Raw genomic sequence first — 17,606 nt, forward strand, 5'->3', positions numbered from 1 at the left:
GGGAGAAGATTACTATCAAGCAAAATTAACCAAAGATTGTGTGGGAGTGGTACATATTATATTATATTGTTCATTTCTATTGAAAATGATTAGCTAATTCATCTTTAATATACTAGATTTTTTTTTTATCTAAAGTGGTATATTCTAAAAGAGTTTGTAGTGGGAGACACTGAGACAGTAGCAGGAGAGGATAAAAAAAAGTCTCATGGATGAAGTATTCCGCATTCACATAGCATTTAAAAAGATTGTACTTTAAATAAGATGATCATATACTTCAATAATATAAAAAGGTTATCTTAACATAAGTATCCACGGTATAATCAGTCTATTCGGTTTGAGTCTCACTACTATCGATTATCAAAATAAATTTGCACATGTTTGCTCATAAAAAAAATAAGTCTACACATGAAGAGGTGTTGAAGACACAACTAAATAAATAAAAATAGTTTATTTTATTATTTAAAATTTTAAATAAAATGATCACAGTTGAACATAATATTGAAGCTGCAAAAAGTCATGTATTCGAATTTCACAACTACCATTATCAAAATAAATTCAAGGTGCATGACTCATATAAAAAACAATCTATAGTTTAACTTTTTAAATGAGATATTACACATTTCAATAAGAAGTCTGATCTACAAAATATTCCGTGGTCACATAAGAAAGAGAATGTGATAAAAACAATCTACAATGACACGAATACCAATTATTAATTCCACCAAAACTCTACCATTGCACCGAAGTTTTCGTTAACCGGATCAATTAGTTAAAATGAAGAATGGAGAAGTAGGTAGCAGCTTGGAGCTAGAAAGCCTGCCACTTTCACCCCCTATTTCACCAATAATTGAATGCTTAGGAATGTGTCAATACTAGTGATTGGGGGAAAGTGAAGTATCAAGTGGACTCCATCTTTCCACGTCTAAAAGAACCGAGGTTGTCAAATAATTTTGGAGGCATGTTAGTGTCCCCATTCTACATCCATGTGTTTCCCTCACATCAAATACACCTCAAAAAGACTACTTCCTTTTAAGTGGATTCCAACTCCTCATTCAACCATATTTAGATTCCCTACAACCCTTTGTGTGGTGGGTTTCCCTTTCACTAACCTAATCAAGGAAAAAAAAAATAAAACAAGGAATTAAATCTTCATGACTTGTTATACTCTTAATTTCCTTGGGAAAAGTAAAACATAGGATAGATGATCTTGATATCTTGATATCCAATGGGTACATTTCTTCTTGTGTCTGCGTGCAATGGCTATGTTTCCATTTTTAAGCCCCACTCACAAATATTCCTTCATCTTTTGCTTTGCCCTTTGTTTGCTCTTTGGAGTAAAATAATTATCCATATCAATTATCCTCCAACGGATGCTAGACTAGTTAGAACATGTTTCTTATTTCAACAACATGGTTACAACTTTTTTGGGTGTGTAAAATATCTTTATAATCCCACATGGCTACACATAATTTTCCACACTAAAGGACAATTATTTTATTCATAAAATATGTGTCAATGTTGTGTGCTATCTAGCTATAGAGTTTCGGGTCAGTCCATCTTTGCTTTAGCTTTTATACTAGTAGAAAAGAAAGGGCCTTAGATTAGAATTCTCTTTTTTATTTGTTGTCTTCACAAAAAGGGTTTTGGTGATCTACGGTATGCAAAAAAGGAGGCATTTAGAAATTTGAGACCATTACATTAATATTTTTTACTAAATTAATTGATAATATTGGAATCTAATATACTATTTATATATGAAAGGAATTGTAGCAGCTTAGTTGGTTGACTATCTGAATTTTCATCTTGTTGGTGAGGTTCAGTTCCCACTCTACAATCTCATCCCCCATTTGAACTCTCATTTGGTCACACATTGCTACTAATGTCAACAAGGTTCCTATTCCCTTATTTAGTCAATGGAGTAACTAAAACAAGGAGATTCTTCAAATCATAATGGCCATTGATAAAGCTACATATTTTACTAAACTCGTTATATGTTGAAATCAACAAATTTCAAGGTAGCTATTAGATATATTGTCAGTCTAAAAGAAGTAATTTTTGTAGTTATCTAATCTTAAGGCTTTTAACCACCCATTTTTATTAATATAAACAAAATATATATTTATTAAATCTTTGACTTATCCATTCACCCTTTACCTTCTTTAATTTCCATCAGACAATCTAGTACATTAAGTAACAGTATATCCCAATTAAGTATATGAATTATGCAATATATAGAAGTATTAATTAGTTGCGTATAATTGTTCAATTAAGACGTACGCTACCAATTAAAAAACATTGACCTATAAAAAGTTTGTAACTGCCCTAATATTTCATCAAATTGAGATTTTGTGAAGTCTAACTTCAATCACAGATCTAATAGAGCTGGAAAGGTTGATAAGTTGATGATATGATGATATGATATCCATGGTAATCAATGATATAAAAAGATTTTTAAGTAAAAACAAAAACCCCTTTGATGGAAGTCATGCAAAGAAAACCCCATCATTTCAAAATTGAATATCTATGTTCACTACCTATCCTTTTGACTCCGCATGGGTCACATAGTATTAGAGTATTAGAGTATTAGAGAAAGAATAAAGAGGGAGAGGTACATGGATAAATTTATTTTTCCAATTGTTCATTTATGGGTCCATCCATTCACCTGAGTTTCTTTATATGACCAATCATATATTAGGGCTACGATATTTTGTCCAACATTGTCATTCATAACTAGTCACAACTTGAACATCTGTATAAAATAAAATGTCAATTTTATTGCTTTCCTATTGTACTAGAATGAGGACCATCAGAATATATACTATTTTTCTCTTCCCTATATTTAGACTTTTGAGTTCTCTAAAATGTAAAGGAAATGTTGGGGTTTTCATTAAACGTGCTGTGTGAATAAGGAAAAAAGGGAAATGAAATTTGAATAAAGTTTATCGGTCTCTTATTTGATAGTAAGAGGAAATATTTTGTACTTATATATAGAAATATTTTTTCTAACTCTTAAAGAGTTGAGAAGAAAGCCTCTCATTATGTTGTCATCGGCGCAGCTTCGGTCAATTGAGTGATAGATTATCCTTTTTCTGTATTTTGTTTTTTTTTTCCTGATATTATTTAATTTCATGCAAAATTATTCATTTAAATCCACCGCTATAATTTTCCCGGCAATCACATGTATGTTTACACTTGTTCGATCTTCTATAAATTTTTAAAGGCTTCGCCTCATTCTACACGCTGAAATATACTGAAAAAAAAATCTTATTATTTCCCTCTTCGATCTATGCATTGTGTTAAACGAAAAAGTAAGTGTCTAAGTGTGATTTATAGCCATTTGTTGAGTTGGTTGAAGTTCTGCAATTTCAATTGTCAATATTACATGATAGTGTTCATTCTAGCATGGGTTGAATTAATCTAAATCTTGAACAATTGTGAGGGAATTAATTTTTTTAAGAAAACATAATTTTCTGTGGACTCGAAACTTGATTAATCTGTCCTTATTCTATTTTAATTTATATAGTTTGAATACACAAATAATAACACGAAATTCATCATTCATATCTACTTGTGCAAAACTATCCCTTTACCGGAAAATTAAACTATGTAGATAGATTAAAGTTTTCTTTTATATATATATATATATATATATATATATAGTATATGTTGAATTTTATTTATTTATTTTTGGATATATATATTTTTATATTTTCAATCTCTTTCGTAGAAATATCTGGTCTATCTATAGTTCTATTCTAGCTTCTAGGTGCTTTGCTATGGGAGGATAACGAAAAAGTCTTTATGTATTGAAGTCAAACAAGTAGAGTAGCCCTTAATTTGGCCAACCAGCTAATGAGGACCAGATATTTATAAGGCTGTTATATTGACTTGCCTATTATAGAGTGTTCAGTCGTTCTACTAATTAGCCAAGTCAAACAAGAAGTTATACGTGCTTGAAAAGAGTTTAGAGAGAAAAAGCTAAAAAAAATAACGGGTACTAGTATTGGGTAGTGTTGCAATAAATCCCTCTTTGGCCAACTTAATTGCAGGCAAAAAGCTTGAATGGTCAATCAATTAAGACATTGAAGAAGACTATGCTTAATTTTGCAGCAGGTAAAGTACATTATATTGATAATGACGTGTCATTAGTTAATATATAGTATATATATTTGTTAATTAATTAAGTGATAGGTACATAAGGTGGAAAAGGCGAAAACATGTATGAGATGATAAACATTTTAATAACATTATTAGACCTAGTTATAGGCAATGCACATGAGGAATTGCCTTAGTCATAAACAGAACACAAAATTGGATTATATATTTAACAGAATCTTGAATATATAAACAACTGTACTTGATTATACATGTGAGATAGGTCTTTCGTAAGTGACTGATAACAAACCTTTGTTCCTCTAGGAGGACCACAACTTTTTTTTTTACTTTTTTTTCCACCCCAATCAAAGGAAGATTAATAGTATTTTCACTCATTCTTTTAGCGTAACTCAAATTCCCAACTTATCGATCAATAGTATAAATGTTCAACCAGTTAAGCAAGTCTCACTTGTCATCAATGGTGGATTCAGAATTTTTACTCAGTGGATTCAATTTTTGGGGACCGTTTGACTTTTTTGGGGATTAAATCAATTATTTCAGCACTTATATATATAATAGTTAAAAATTGGGCCAAGCTAGTGGTTGTTCTTGAAATTAAATGAAAAGAAATAACAGAAGCTAAAAGCGTAATGCTCACACTGAGGTTTGAACTAGGGGTGGTAATTGGGTGGGTTGGGTCAAGTTTAGAAGGATCATAATGGTTAAGACAACAATTGGGTCAAGACCCACCCCATCCCAAATTAGTTTGGATCAAAGCGGGTTGAGTCAAAATGGGTTAAATAATGGTTATATAACGGGTCAAGATTCAATCCAACCCAATTTTTACTAAGTTTAATTGTTTTATTTGTTCTTTTAAACTATTTTAGTACCCAATAATTTTTTTTCTTTATTATGGCTATATATAACATATCAAATTGGAAAAAAAAGTTTTTTAAAAATAGTTTAACAAGATTTCTCACGATTCAATTCGGGTTATATATCAACCCAATTTATTATGGGTTGAAATAGGTTGGGTTGAAATGGTTAAGCTAATGAATGGATGGGTTAATAACCAATCCAAACTTAAATGGGTTAGGCTGGATTGAGCGGATTGTGTTTGATATTGTCACCCCTAGTTTGAACCCTGAATACAACAACAACCCAGTGAAATTCCACAACGTGGGGTCTGAGAAGGATAAAGTGTACGCAGACCTTACTTCTATCAAGGTAGGACGACTGTTTTCGAGAGACCCTCGGCTCAAAAGAAGCATAAAAAGAGGTCAGATAAGGCTAAGCAGTTCAAAGCGATATGGAAAAGCAAATAACGAATAACGCAAATAACAAAAGCGACACGGATAAAATAGAGTAATCAAAATACAAAAAATAATAAAAAGATAATAACAGAAGTCAGAGTACAAGAAATTATAGTGCACTAATGCGCCTACTAATACGTAAGAATAACAAGACTATGTACTAGCCTTCTACCCTAATATGGAGAAAACAATTTAAAAGGCATTTACTACTGCACTACACTCTAAAATGTAATTTTAGACTAAATAATTCGAATGAACCCTCCCACAGCTTAGATCCGCCCCTGCTTGTCATAGGACCACAAAATAGGCAAAGTTTGAATGGAATCCCTTTTTACTGTTGACTGCATAATTCCTTGATAAGCTCGCTGGCACTAAGAACCAAACTATGTTTTGGGGAAATACTACTCAACCATTACTCATGCCAACGCACTAGTGTGACATTTGAATTGAGAAAATTACATTTATAATCGTCCATCAAATTAAAATAATAGTAAGTAAATATATATTCTTTTTGTATATTATTATATAATATACATAAAATATACTTTATAATTATAACAATAATATATATTTTATATTTGTTTGACTAACAGATTTAATTATTTTGATCAACCAATCAAATACATTACTTGATCGTTTAAATTTGTATTGTGTATGCACATTAAGAGGGATGATTTGCAAGAATGACATCTATAAGGAATGGTCCTTGCATTAGCCGGGGCAATAAATTTTTGCCCATTATTAGAGAGCAGTTCGGGATATTTCAATAAGTCAAAGATAAAGTATGATTTTAATCAGGGAATTCAGATTTTATAAAAATATACTATAGCAAGCTTGTGTTTCAAGTCAAGGATATTCAACTCTTATATTTATCATGCATTATATTATATTTTATTTATAATATACATGTATATAATAGCAAAATTATTTAAGCAAGAGTTATCATATGAACCTCCTTGCTTCAATGTGGCTCCGCCACTAATCAGAAATAGTGAACTTGATTAATTGTCCGGTAACAAGTTCTTCCTCATAAGCGAAAATCGTTTTATGTTGCTCAATCGTTCACATGCAAGTCAATACAATTGGAACTCTTGCCTAGTATGCAACACATCACACCATTTCATTGTCGGTAGCTTCTTGAAATGCCGCCCAATAGACAATATAAAAGCTAAATTCCAGAGTGGTGATTAGCAAAATTTGGTTAAAAGAATTGTATTAGCTGATATATAAATTTTAAAAAGGGATCCCAAAAATTTATTTCGAAATTATCTTTCTTTTATCTATTACACCAAACGTGTTCTTAATGATAGTGTTGTAAAAGAAGCAGGGAAAGATTTATACAGCTTCTCTAGAATCTTTACTCAACGATTCAGACAACTTTTGCAGTAAATCCCATCCTTAAAGGAGCATGTGAAGAAGCCGGTAATACGCCATAAAATAATGTACAAGAAATAAATTATATGTTCTCATTTATTTTATCATCAACAGTTAGCATACATATAAATGTGCATATTTATAAATAAACAGTACTCGTATATTTAATTTATATACATATTCATAGAGAGATGGAGAGAGAACTTCCCATATATGCATTTAGGTAAGACTGGAAAATTACAATTTACCCTTGTACAGAGCTAGTTACAAAGATGTACAAGGCCTTAAAAGCCAAAGAGAAAAGGAGCAAAAAAGCTTCTCTTTTCCACCTTTTCTTTTTTATAACTTCTTTGTTATATTTGATAAAAGGAAAATGCATTATATGCATCATTAAGTCCACATTCACTTTGGACAATTCTTAGTTCCTTAGAGATGCTTTCATCTCCTCAATTTGTCTTCGAAGTCTAAATTGTCTTCTTAACGACAACTTTTTCCACTCTACCAAACGTCGCAGAAACACCATAACCTGTGAAGTCAATCAGAAAAAACATAAAAGTTAATTAACAAATTCAAAATATGGGCTACGTGGCGTAAATATTTTCTCCCAGAAGACATAGATCGCAATTATTCCTACTATTTGATTCTTTGAAATTCCAACTAATTCTCACCTCAGATGGTTCTTGCAAAGAATAAGATGCATGTGTGTCTTTTGGAGTTTTGGAGACAAGAATGCCAAAACCTTGATCTCTTTCTCTTAGGACCTATATAAACAAAGATTAAATGTAGGATTAGTAACTAAGGAAAACTGAATAAAAAGTAAAAGGACAAAATTAGAAGATCTTGTAAACATAAAAGGCAACAAAACAAAAACATTAAAAAATATATAGGAACATAGGATACCTTGAAAGCATCTTCATCGGTTCGATCATCGCCAATATATACAGGAAAGACATCAGTACAGTTAGCATATCCTGTTAAGAGAGGTTTCATTATCAAAGTTAGCATCAAAACAATTGTTTTCTCTTTTTTATACTTCAATAATTTATTCTCCTCCGTCTCTAATGAAATAAAAAATATACTAGTACCTAGTACTAATAATACAACAACAGCTAACATATTTAATGGAATTCCAGAAGTGGGAGCAGGTGTGCGAAGGAGACAGTGTACACACATCTTACCACCGCCTCGAGAAGGTATAAAGACTGTTTCCGAATAGTTTGTACTAATAAATAAAAAGAAATTAGACAGTACTTACCAAGGGATTCAAGCAAGAATTCAAGAGCTTTCCCCTTGTCCCATTTAATAGTTGGACGAACCTCTAATACTTTTCTTCCTTGTGTCAATCGAAGCTTTGGGTATTCTTTAAGCACTGATCTTACTTGTTGTGCTAGTTCACCCCATTTCTGTTAACATCAACAACAACCTAAATCAGATCTTTTTTTAAAAAAAGGTTAAATAATTCACTATATTATTTTAAGCTTTTTAACTCATGCTTTGTCTGATGGGCCATAATAATAATGATTATGTAACAGAATATTTGTAGTGGTTTATTATACCTTTTCATCAACACAGCGGAAATGTACAGAGACACAAAACTTGTTATTCTCCACTATAACTCCTTCTGTCGACTTTGTTATATCCACAAGTTCTTTGTAAACCTCATCAATCATAGGGAGAAATTCACTTGCTGGTTGGAAAAGAACAGCTTGAGCTCCCTGCAAATTAAAATTTCTGTCATGAATTTGGGTAAATATTGACAAGAAAAAAAGGACAAAGTAGTACTAGCCTATGTTGTTCGAACTCTCCAAAAATATTTTTATATCTATGGCGAATCCTCCAAAAATACACTACTTTTGAAGGATTCGGCATGCATTCGTCGACATTATTGAAGAGTTTGAGCAACATATATACTAGTTAGTCATAACGGAAGATGCTCTGAATGTAGAAAGACAAGTTAACTCACTTTCTTGTATTTGGAACCTTTTGATGGTCCTTTTATATCCATTCCATGGCTACCAGCATAGTACAACTCTGCCAATCGTACAAAACTGTATACCTATAACAATACAATCACCAAAAGTTTTACAATTTCATAAAATGGAAATGAAAAAAGAAAGCAAGACAACACCATAGATAGAAGTCAGAAAAGAAAAAGAAATATACCTTGTCTCTGCACCTCCCACTCACTATTGCAGTAGGGAAATATCTAGCAAGCTTTCTAACTGTTGCTCTCATCTGATATATATGCAAACAAGTAGGATGGATAATTAATGAAAATGATTTTTCTTTAAAGGAAAAAAGAGAAGTAGTCTAAAAACTTACAGCATCAGACATGAAAGCTTGATCAGGGTCCTCAACAATGGGGGAAAGAGTGCCATCATAGTCTAAAAACATCACAATTTGCTTTCCCTTTGAAGCACTGATTATCTGCTCAAACATATCTAGTGCTGATGGATGTTGCACCTGCTTCATTCATCAACTATCAGAAAACACCTTCTTCTTCTTTTCTTTTCAATCTTATTTATCTCACAATGGCACAATCAATTACGTTGTTACACAACAACAATAACATACACAGTGTAATAGCACAAAGTGATGCCTTAGAGGTAGAAACATTGTTTCCGACAGACAATTACATCATTACGCAATTACAGAAAAAACATAAAGAAAGTCCCAAATATACGAGCTTTTGCCATTATCCACAGAAAGATTAATACATATATGTGGTGGTCATTATTCTCTGTGTAATAATATTTCTATAGTATAACTGCATGAAAGTTTTTTTTTTCTTTAAGCTTACCATCCAAGAATTCAAGTCATCTGAAAGAGCAGGACTGGACTTGTGATGAGTAGGAGAGGAAGATCTCATTGATTCAACCCAACAGTTAATTCTAGTACTATTATTCCCACTGATTTCAAGAAGTGTCTTTCTTGAAATTGCGATGCAACTCCCCGGCTTCGGTGGCGGCTTCTGAGCTGCCGTTGTGAACAGAGCCGACGAGTTCGACACCGGTACCTTCACTGGTATTGTCAAATTAATACCGGATTTTGGATCGGATACTACCACATTCTGCTGAGTCATTGTCACCCCTTCAAACCAAAAACACACAATATAAGTCCATATTCATTTTTTTAAAAGACTCTTTTTTTCTTTACAAAATCGAAAATTAAGACCAACCCATTTGAGGAAACTAGAAAAATATTCAATCTTTTACCTAAATTCGTTCAAGTAATCAGTTAATGCTATATTGAAATACAATCTTGAAGAACAGAGAAAGCAGTGTGTGTACTCTGTTTTTGTGGGAATGGGAATGAGAATTTAGAGGAATAATTTGATTGAAAATAAGAGAAGTAAAGGCAAGAAGAGTTTCCTTTCCTTTACTAGTTACTAGAAGAAAGAAAGAAAGAGAGGGGAAGACAAATTGGGATTGGAATAGGAGAAAGAGATGAAGAGCGGTTGTCTGTGTGAAGAGATTTGGGACGGTTTGGTTTATTTTATAGTTGTAACTAGACACTAACGGACAAAGGTAATGCCCCCTTCTAAGACAGCCCCCCACCCCACTACTCCATTTGTGGGTCCTACAGACATATAAAAACATAATGTAAGTTAATATTCAGAGTCACCAAATAAAATTAACTATTCTTGGTTGATTGAAAATAAGTTTGCTAAACTAAGATATTATCCTTTCCCTTTCAGTTAATTTGTCTGATTTTGATTTACAAGTTTTATTAGAATTAAATTTTTATCAAAAAAGAAAAAAATACATTTTTTTCTTAAAATTAAAAAGGAAAAATAAGATAATAAATCAAAATAGAAAAAATATATCATTTTCGTCATTACAATTAATGTCGCGATCACTAAATTTATATATATATATATATATATATATATAAATAAAAGTTGTGATCTAAATTATTTTTAAATATAACAAATATACTTTTTTTGAATAGACTACTTCTACTAAGGAGGTAAAATTGAACAGAGAAAATATTTGATTGTAGTATAAATATTTTTAATTTTGATTAATTTTGTGGGTTGGATCTTTGGAGGCAACTTGTGGGAGTGGAGAGTGCACCCCACAGGTTCAATATCTTGGAGAGTGTATTAAGTTCTTCTCTTGCCACGTGGTCCCACAAAACCTTATTGGCAATCCCTTCTCTCCGCCGTTTTAGCCGCCACCTTAACAGCCCCTCGAGCCACGTAGGATCATGCCACGTCGGTACCAATAGCTGAAGAACTGTCTGATGTGGCATATGCCACCACGTGGAACAGTTTTACCATCTCCAGAATTCACTACTCTACCAAGCAAATTCTTTAATTTCTTGTACTATTTGTTTTTGTTCAAAATAGTATTGTAATATACAAGTATATATGTTAAAATATGTATTCATATTGTGCTCCCTCCCCAATCTGATATTATGGTTCTGATACCATACATATTATAATATTTGCCTCCAAAACATCTAAAATAAATATGGAAGGAATTACAAAAATTCATATCCAACAACCACCGAGACTTCTAATAAGGAAGGAGTAGCCTTATTGCTCCATCACATCTTTTATTCAGTTACATGTAGTTATACTCTATAGAGGATCTTCAAGTAATTGTGACTTTATAAGCACCGGCTAAGCTTCTGAAAAGTCTATTTTTTTATTTTTTTAAAAAATAAAATTATTTTAGAAAATGGAGGTGTTTGACTAAAGTTTTAGAGAAAAATATGTTTTTGAGTAAAAAATGTTTTCGAGTAGTAAGAAAAATTGTTTTTCAGAAAGTAAAAATTTAGTACTACCTTTTTTTTTCTTTCTAAAAACACTTTTGGAACATTAATCATGCACCAGTACTGATTTAATATTGGCAAAAGTAATTTGATTTGTCACATACAAGTTGGTTCACTTCAAAAATATTTTTTTGGAAAGCACTTTAGACAAAAAATATTTTTAAAAAATAAAAAGCTTTTGAAAGTTTGGCCAAAAATGTTATTAGTAATAATACTAATAGGTAATGTGATTAAAAAAACTATAACTACTAAATTTTGTATATCTTCCATTATAATTTGAATTGCTGAAAACTGAAAAAGAACCAGGGTGAAAAACATGGAAATCCAAATGAGCGTACTTTAGTCGCAAAATTAGATTCTTTGATTGCATAAATTTCCTCTTTATGTAAGTAATTAGATCAATATGAGGACATTTACAATGGAAAAGATTTGGAGATCTTATAAGAGAGGAAAATTGTCAATTTTATTCATGAGAATAAACGGTAGGCCTTTTTCAATTATTTCCATAAAAGCATAAAGCTTAGGTCCTCCTAAACTTTAAACGTACCTTAAGAAATACTCTCTCCATTTTAAAATAATTGAATTGTTGACATATTAATCATATTTCAAATTAACTTAGTTGTTCAATCTTTGAGAATAATTTTAGACTATTCTTTCATTTTTATCCTTCATTTAGATTTTCTATGTGATGAGTTCAAGAAATTTTAATTAATGTATAGTCTTTCTAAAGAGTAATTTGATAATAATTAATAAGGGTAAAAATAGAAAATAATGTCTAATTAATGTCTTAATTTTTTTTCTTAAAGGGTGTGAACCAACTATTCTATCATTTTAAAATGGAGGGAGTAATGATTTATAAGTGTATTTTACCATAATATCCATATCAATTGATGTTTCATATTAAGTGTTGCAAAAAAATATATTATCTTTTTCTTAATATGCTAAAACTTAAAAGTGACAAATTAACAAAAAAAAAAATTTAAAATAGTCAATTGACAAAAGTGAACGGAAGGAGTAATATCCACAGAGAAAAACACTTAACATTTAAAGCCATTTATAGTATCTTTCCTTGAATAGTAAATGGTCCATAACTTAATAATGTTTTCATAAGAGCCCCTTGTAATACCAAGTAAAACTAACGGCTCCAAAACCTGTCTTCTAGAGAGAAACCAGCTACTAACTACTTTTAATATGATTTATTTATTTTTGCTAGATTTTTTTTTAAAATTAATGAAACAGAATAAATTCGATATAAAATATGTGTGTCTCATTATGTGTAAAAATTGTGTAACTTTCGTACAATATTCATACAAACTTAATACAATTACAACACACACGTAAACTTAAAAACTAATTTTCATACAAACATAACATATAATTATAATATAGCTTTGATACAATGCAACTGTCAATTCAATCTTCAATGAATTCGGATTATGAAGAATTTAATCAAACACTTAATTTGCAGGATCATTGAATTATTGTTTCACTAGTCAAATAGTGTAATTACATACAAAGACGAACTATACCGGAATAGCCACAGTCTAAGTTATAGAAGTTTGTTCTCTTTACAAAGAAGAAATCTTCACAAAATTTTTACGAGAATTTTTCTAGAATTGGAGAAGGGGGAAGGAAGAATGGAAAAAAAATCATTGTTCTTTTTCTTTCTGTTTTTATCAGAAAAGATGCCTTGGTTTCTCCTGTGAGAACCTTTTATATAATTCTAAAGATACATAACTTTTCAAATAGTTGTATCTCTTCCATTTTAAAAACAAATAAATAAATATAATAATTATATATTATTTATAAATTAATATAAACCCGAATTGACCCACGTGGGTGATCCGATCCAATTTTCTTCAGTTCAAAACTACCTCAAATCTTATTGGGATAACCCCAAATTTATTATGTTTTATGAGGATATTGTTTCTTTTAATCAGTTTGGACAAGTCGCGATATCTCCTTTTTTAAAAAAAAAATAATTCTTGCCACTTCAAATAATTGATCTATATGGAATTTTCATGCTTAGTGCCAACTTTCATTCCTTTTAAATGATTTTGGCCCTTCCTCTACTTTCAGTATAGGTCATTATTATTTCATCCAAACTATGAGTATTATTGGTGATCCCCTAATATAAAACAAAAGAGTAGCCTTTATAATAGATTGTTACTACCATTATATGTTACATAGTGATGTCTGGAAAGTAACTGTCAATAATTATAATATAATAAAGGGCGGATCCTAACCAAGATCAATAAAACAACAACTATGTTTTGTAAAATTTTACTATGTTTGATAATTAAAAAAGCTAGCTATATGATAAGTAATATAGAGTCTTATTTACCATTGGCCTTAAAAGATTTCTACATTAATCACATTGCAAATATGTCTTATTGGTGATTTAAGCATAAATGCTAAAAATGTAATTATATTTTTTTCAAATTGGTGAAAGTCATGTCCTAAAGAAGGGAAAGGGAATGTAGAAAACACATTATAGAAAAGAAAAGAAAAGAAAAACTAGTATTGACATAAAAATGTATGTACAATGCCCTCCTTATATAGCTACTGTTACAGATTAGAGATCGACTAGATACACTACAGTTCTAAAATTACAATCGAGTCTTTCTCATATTCATGTACAAAGTCCTAATTCTAATACACAAAGTAATCTCAATCTCAATTAGCTTGTCTTCAACACTTCTCGTCAAGCTAGTGAGAGGTGGAACATCCACTCCTAGCTTGCTTCAAAATCCTACAAATTGTTTGTATTGTAAATGCCTTGGTATGAATGTCAAAGTCTTTGAAATTGAACAAATTGTGTTATGATTTGTCCTCTAGCCACTCTTTCTCTACCAAAGTGATAATCCATCTCTACATATTTGGTTCTGGCTTGTAAGATTGGATTCATAATCATGTATTATCCACTAAGGTTATCACAAAATAGTATTGGGGCTATTGTCAGAGTGACACCAATATCTCTTAGGGGCCGTTAGATTTGAAAATAAATTATAATGGAATTAATTACCCGAAAGTAGTTATATGGAATTAGTTATTCCAAACTTATTTTTTATTTTTGTGAGTGATGAACCTTGTAATTTCAATGTCCCAAAAAAATGTCTTTATCATGCATGTTGATTACATTTCTCCCTATCATATCCCAACAACTTTGAAAAAAATGTCCTAAAACTCATCTGGGCCACTTGTACTATCACTGTTCAAACCCCATACTATTGTTTTCACCTCATTGGTAACTCTATGATGAAGTCATTATATTCTTGTGTAATCAGAATTGGAATGTTTTATGTCATATCGTATCTCCTATTATCATTCTCTTCACTAAACTACATTTGAAAGTAAATTACTAGTTCTTCTCCTATGTATTGCTTCTTTGTTACCCAGTATTCTGCTCATATAATTTCTCAATTCTGTTTGAATTTTTTGAAGTTTTTGACCTGAAATTTTTTTATCTCCACTGAAATCTCCTTTACTTTTATCACACCCTTAATGGTGGAGAATTTTTAGAAAATATTCTCACAGATTTTTAACTCATTTCTCTATTGTTGAGCACTGATCTAAAAGCTGGAATTAGCCATTACACATTTCGTGTTAGAGTTAATTTTTATGATAAATATGCAGGTACTATCAAACCATCAAAAAGGAAAGAAGAGAAACACAAAAGCTGCAAGGAAGGAAAAAAGGGCTGGAAGGAAGAAAAGAATCAATCCAAGGAGATCTGCATATCCATTAGAAGGAAAGAGATCAATCCAAGGCATTAGAAGGAAAGAGATCAATCCAAGGAAATTTGCAAATCCATTAACACTCCTTGATTCAAGGAAGACAACATTAATAGGAAAAGAGCTAATCACTGCAAATCTGGTAAGAAGAATCAGACCCTTATCTTGTTGAAGGAAAAAAAAATAATCACGGAATATCAAGAAGGATTTTGAAGACTCCTCAATGGCTAGAGATACAAAGTCAAGCTAGACTTTGTCCTTATTCTTGGAAAGAAGGATTCATCTTCCTTTCAAGGATCAAATCTTTTGGATTGCAGAAGTCAAGCCACACACTCTATAAATCACAAGATCAGTGGAAGACAAAGACATACATTCATCCATCCATTCTACAAACTCAGTTCTACTTTACTAAGCATTGTCATTTCTTTGTGAATTACCGTGTAATCAAAAAGAGAAGAAAGTTTACTTGAGTGGTGAGGCATTGTATCAAAAGATAGTGAAAAGGAAAGAGAGAACAAGAAAAGAATTGAGTGTAGATCTAGGATCTACTTTACATGCCCTTTGTAACTCATTCACAAAGCTTAGCAGAACACCCTTGCAACCCAAAGAGACTGGACTAAGATCCACATTGAATCCCAACTAGTATAAAACATTCGGCGTCACTTCTTCCTTATGCTCTTTAATTATCTCTTTACTATTTGGTTGATATAGTTAATTGTTTTACTTACCAGTCGACTGAAGAAATTATAAGAATCAATTCATCCCCTTCCCTCTTGCACTTTCAATTGGTATTAGAGCTTGGTCTCACTATTTTTATCTGCATTACAACATGTGAGAAAAGATCATGGCTCAACAGACTATTATATTGATGTTTTGTTTCAAGAAGGAACATCTCAAATTAGACCTCCCTACTTCAATGGAAAGCATTTTTCACATTGGAAAATATAATAAAGAGGAAACATTCATCAAATCTTATGATATAAAAGTAGGGAAGGTAATCAAACTTGGAGATTTTCCCATTCCAATAAAGGCCACTGAAGGATAAGCTACTCTAACTCCAAATTTGATGCATTATAATGATGAACAAATGCAAGTTATTCAGATAAATTTCAAAGCAAAAAATATTCTCTATGATGCTACATATGGAGAAGAGTATGAAAAGATATCTTGATGTGAGACTACAAGAGAAGTTTGGGACAAACTGGAGGTCACCTATGAGGGAACTGATAAAGTCAAAGAAACTATAGTCAGTTTGCTGATTTATGAATATGAACTGTTTCACATGAAGAAAGGTAAAACCATTGAAAACATGTTTGCTCGACTAAGAAAAATCATTGGAGAGTTAAAGGCAAATGGAAAAGTATATCTCCCATTGAACACATAAGAAGAATTCTTAGAACTCTACCACCACAATGGTATGACAAAGTGATTGCACTTGAAAACATGAATCTGAAGAATATGTCTTATGATGAGTTAAGAGAAGATTTCATTGCATTTGAGAAAACCCATTTGAACAAACGAGGACAAGAAGAAACCAGTTGCTTTCAATGCAATTGAAGAGAATAATGAAAATGAAGAAGATATTGAAAAAGATGAAATTGCCCTCATCACTAAATCAGTAATGAAAACCTACGGGAGATCCAGAAATCAAAGAAGCGAAAAGTAAAATTTCTCTAACGATAACCAAATTAGTGAATTCAACAGGAACGATGGTAAATGCTACAACTGTGGCAGGTACAGACATATTACAAGTGAATGTCCTAAGGATAGAAGAAGATACCCTCAAAGTAAACCTAAAGCTCTAGCAGTTGAAGTGATGAAGACAACTCAGAATTTAAACACAATGAATGAGGAAATGTTTGCTTTATGGCCTTTTGAGAATCAAGCAAGGTAAGAACTGAATCTTGTCAAAACTGTTTTGAATTAAAAAATTTGCTTCATCAAGTTATCTCTGATCTAAATAGAACCTTTGTGAATGTTAGATTTATTCTAAAGAAAAGAAAGATTTAGAAATAAAATTAAAAGTTTGCTCAGTTGAGAGAGACCTTCTACAAGAAAGGAATCATGATCTAATGAATCAAATTAATAATCTTCAAAAATCTCTAAAATAAAGTTCTGTTAGATCTAACCAGTTGACTAAAACTCTTAAGTCTTCTGAATCTCAAAGTGACTATTTTAGTTTCTCCGATTATGATATATACCATCTCATATTTTGTCATTACTATAGAAAATCTGATCACAAATATTTCAATTGTAGCTTTCGTTACTCAAACTCCTTCAAATGGGTTTGGAAATCTAAATCTTCTGCTAA

General features: G+C 31.3%; 1 protein-coding gene across 2 annotated transcripts; it reads right to left on the reverse strand.

Moving 5' to 3' along the window:
* Positions 1-6,969: 6,969 nt before the first annotated feature.
* LOC129902551 (probable trehalose-phosphate phosphatase J) lies at positions 6,970-10,238 on the reverse strand. Of its 2 annotated transcripts, none has more exons than XM_055977871.1 (10): positions 9,998-10,238; positions 9,583-9,872; positions 9,105-9,245; positions 8,946-9,017; positions 8,746-8,838; positions 8,339-8,497; positions 8,038-8,185; positions 7,683-7,753; positions 7,451-7,543; positions 6,970-7,308 (listed from the first exon to the last, which is right to left on the reverse strand). In XM_055977871.1, the coding sequence occupies exons 2-10, from the start codon at positions 9,862-9,864 to the stop codon at positions 7,201-7,203; spliced, it is 1,167 nt and encodes a 388-aa protein (XP_055833846.1). In that variant the 5' UTR covers positions 9,865-9,872; positions 9,998-10,238; the 3' UTR covers positions 6,970-7,200. The 2 variants fall into 2 exon arrangements, with proteins under 2 accessions (XP_055833846.1, XP_055833836.1); XM_055977861.1 differs by having other exon boundaries at positions 9,105-9,248.
* Positions 10,239-17,606: the final 7,368 nt, after the last annotated feature.

The sequence above is a fragment of the Solanum dulcamara genome, chromosome 1 (assembly GCF_947179165.1).
Source record: "Solanum dulcamara chromosome 1, daSolDulc1.2, whole genome shotgun sequence".
Lineage (NCBI taxonomy): Eukaryota > Viridiplantae > Streptophyta > Magnoliopsida > Solanales > Solanaceae > Solanum > Solanum dulcamara.

Bases quoted from the DNA above. Each gene is read 5' to 3' on its own strand.
- LOC129902551 (XM_055977861.1), bottom strand. From the start codon at position 9,864: ATGACTCAGCAGAATGTGGTAGTATCCGATCCAAAATCCGGTATTAAT. The intron at 9,018-9,104 runs GTAAGTTTTTAG...CATATATATCAG, and splicing joins AAGCTTTCATGTCTGATGCT to ATGAGAGCAACAGTTAGAAA. The intron at 8,498-8,745 runs GTGAGTTAACTT...TTTAATTTGCAG, and splicing joins AAGGTTCCAAATACAAGAAA to GGAGCTCAAGCTGTTCTTTT.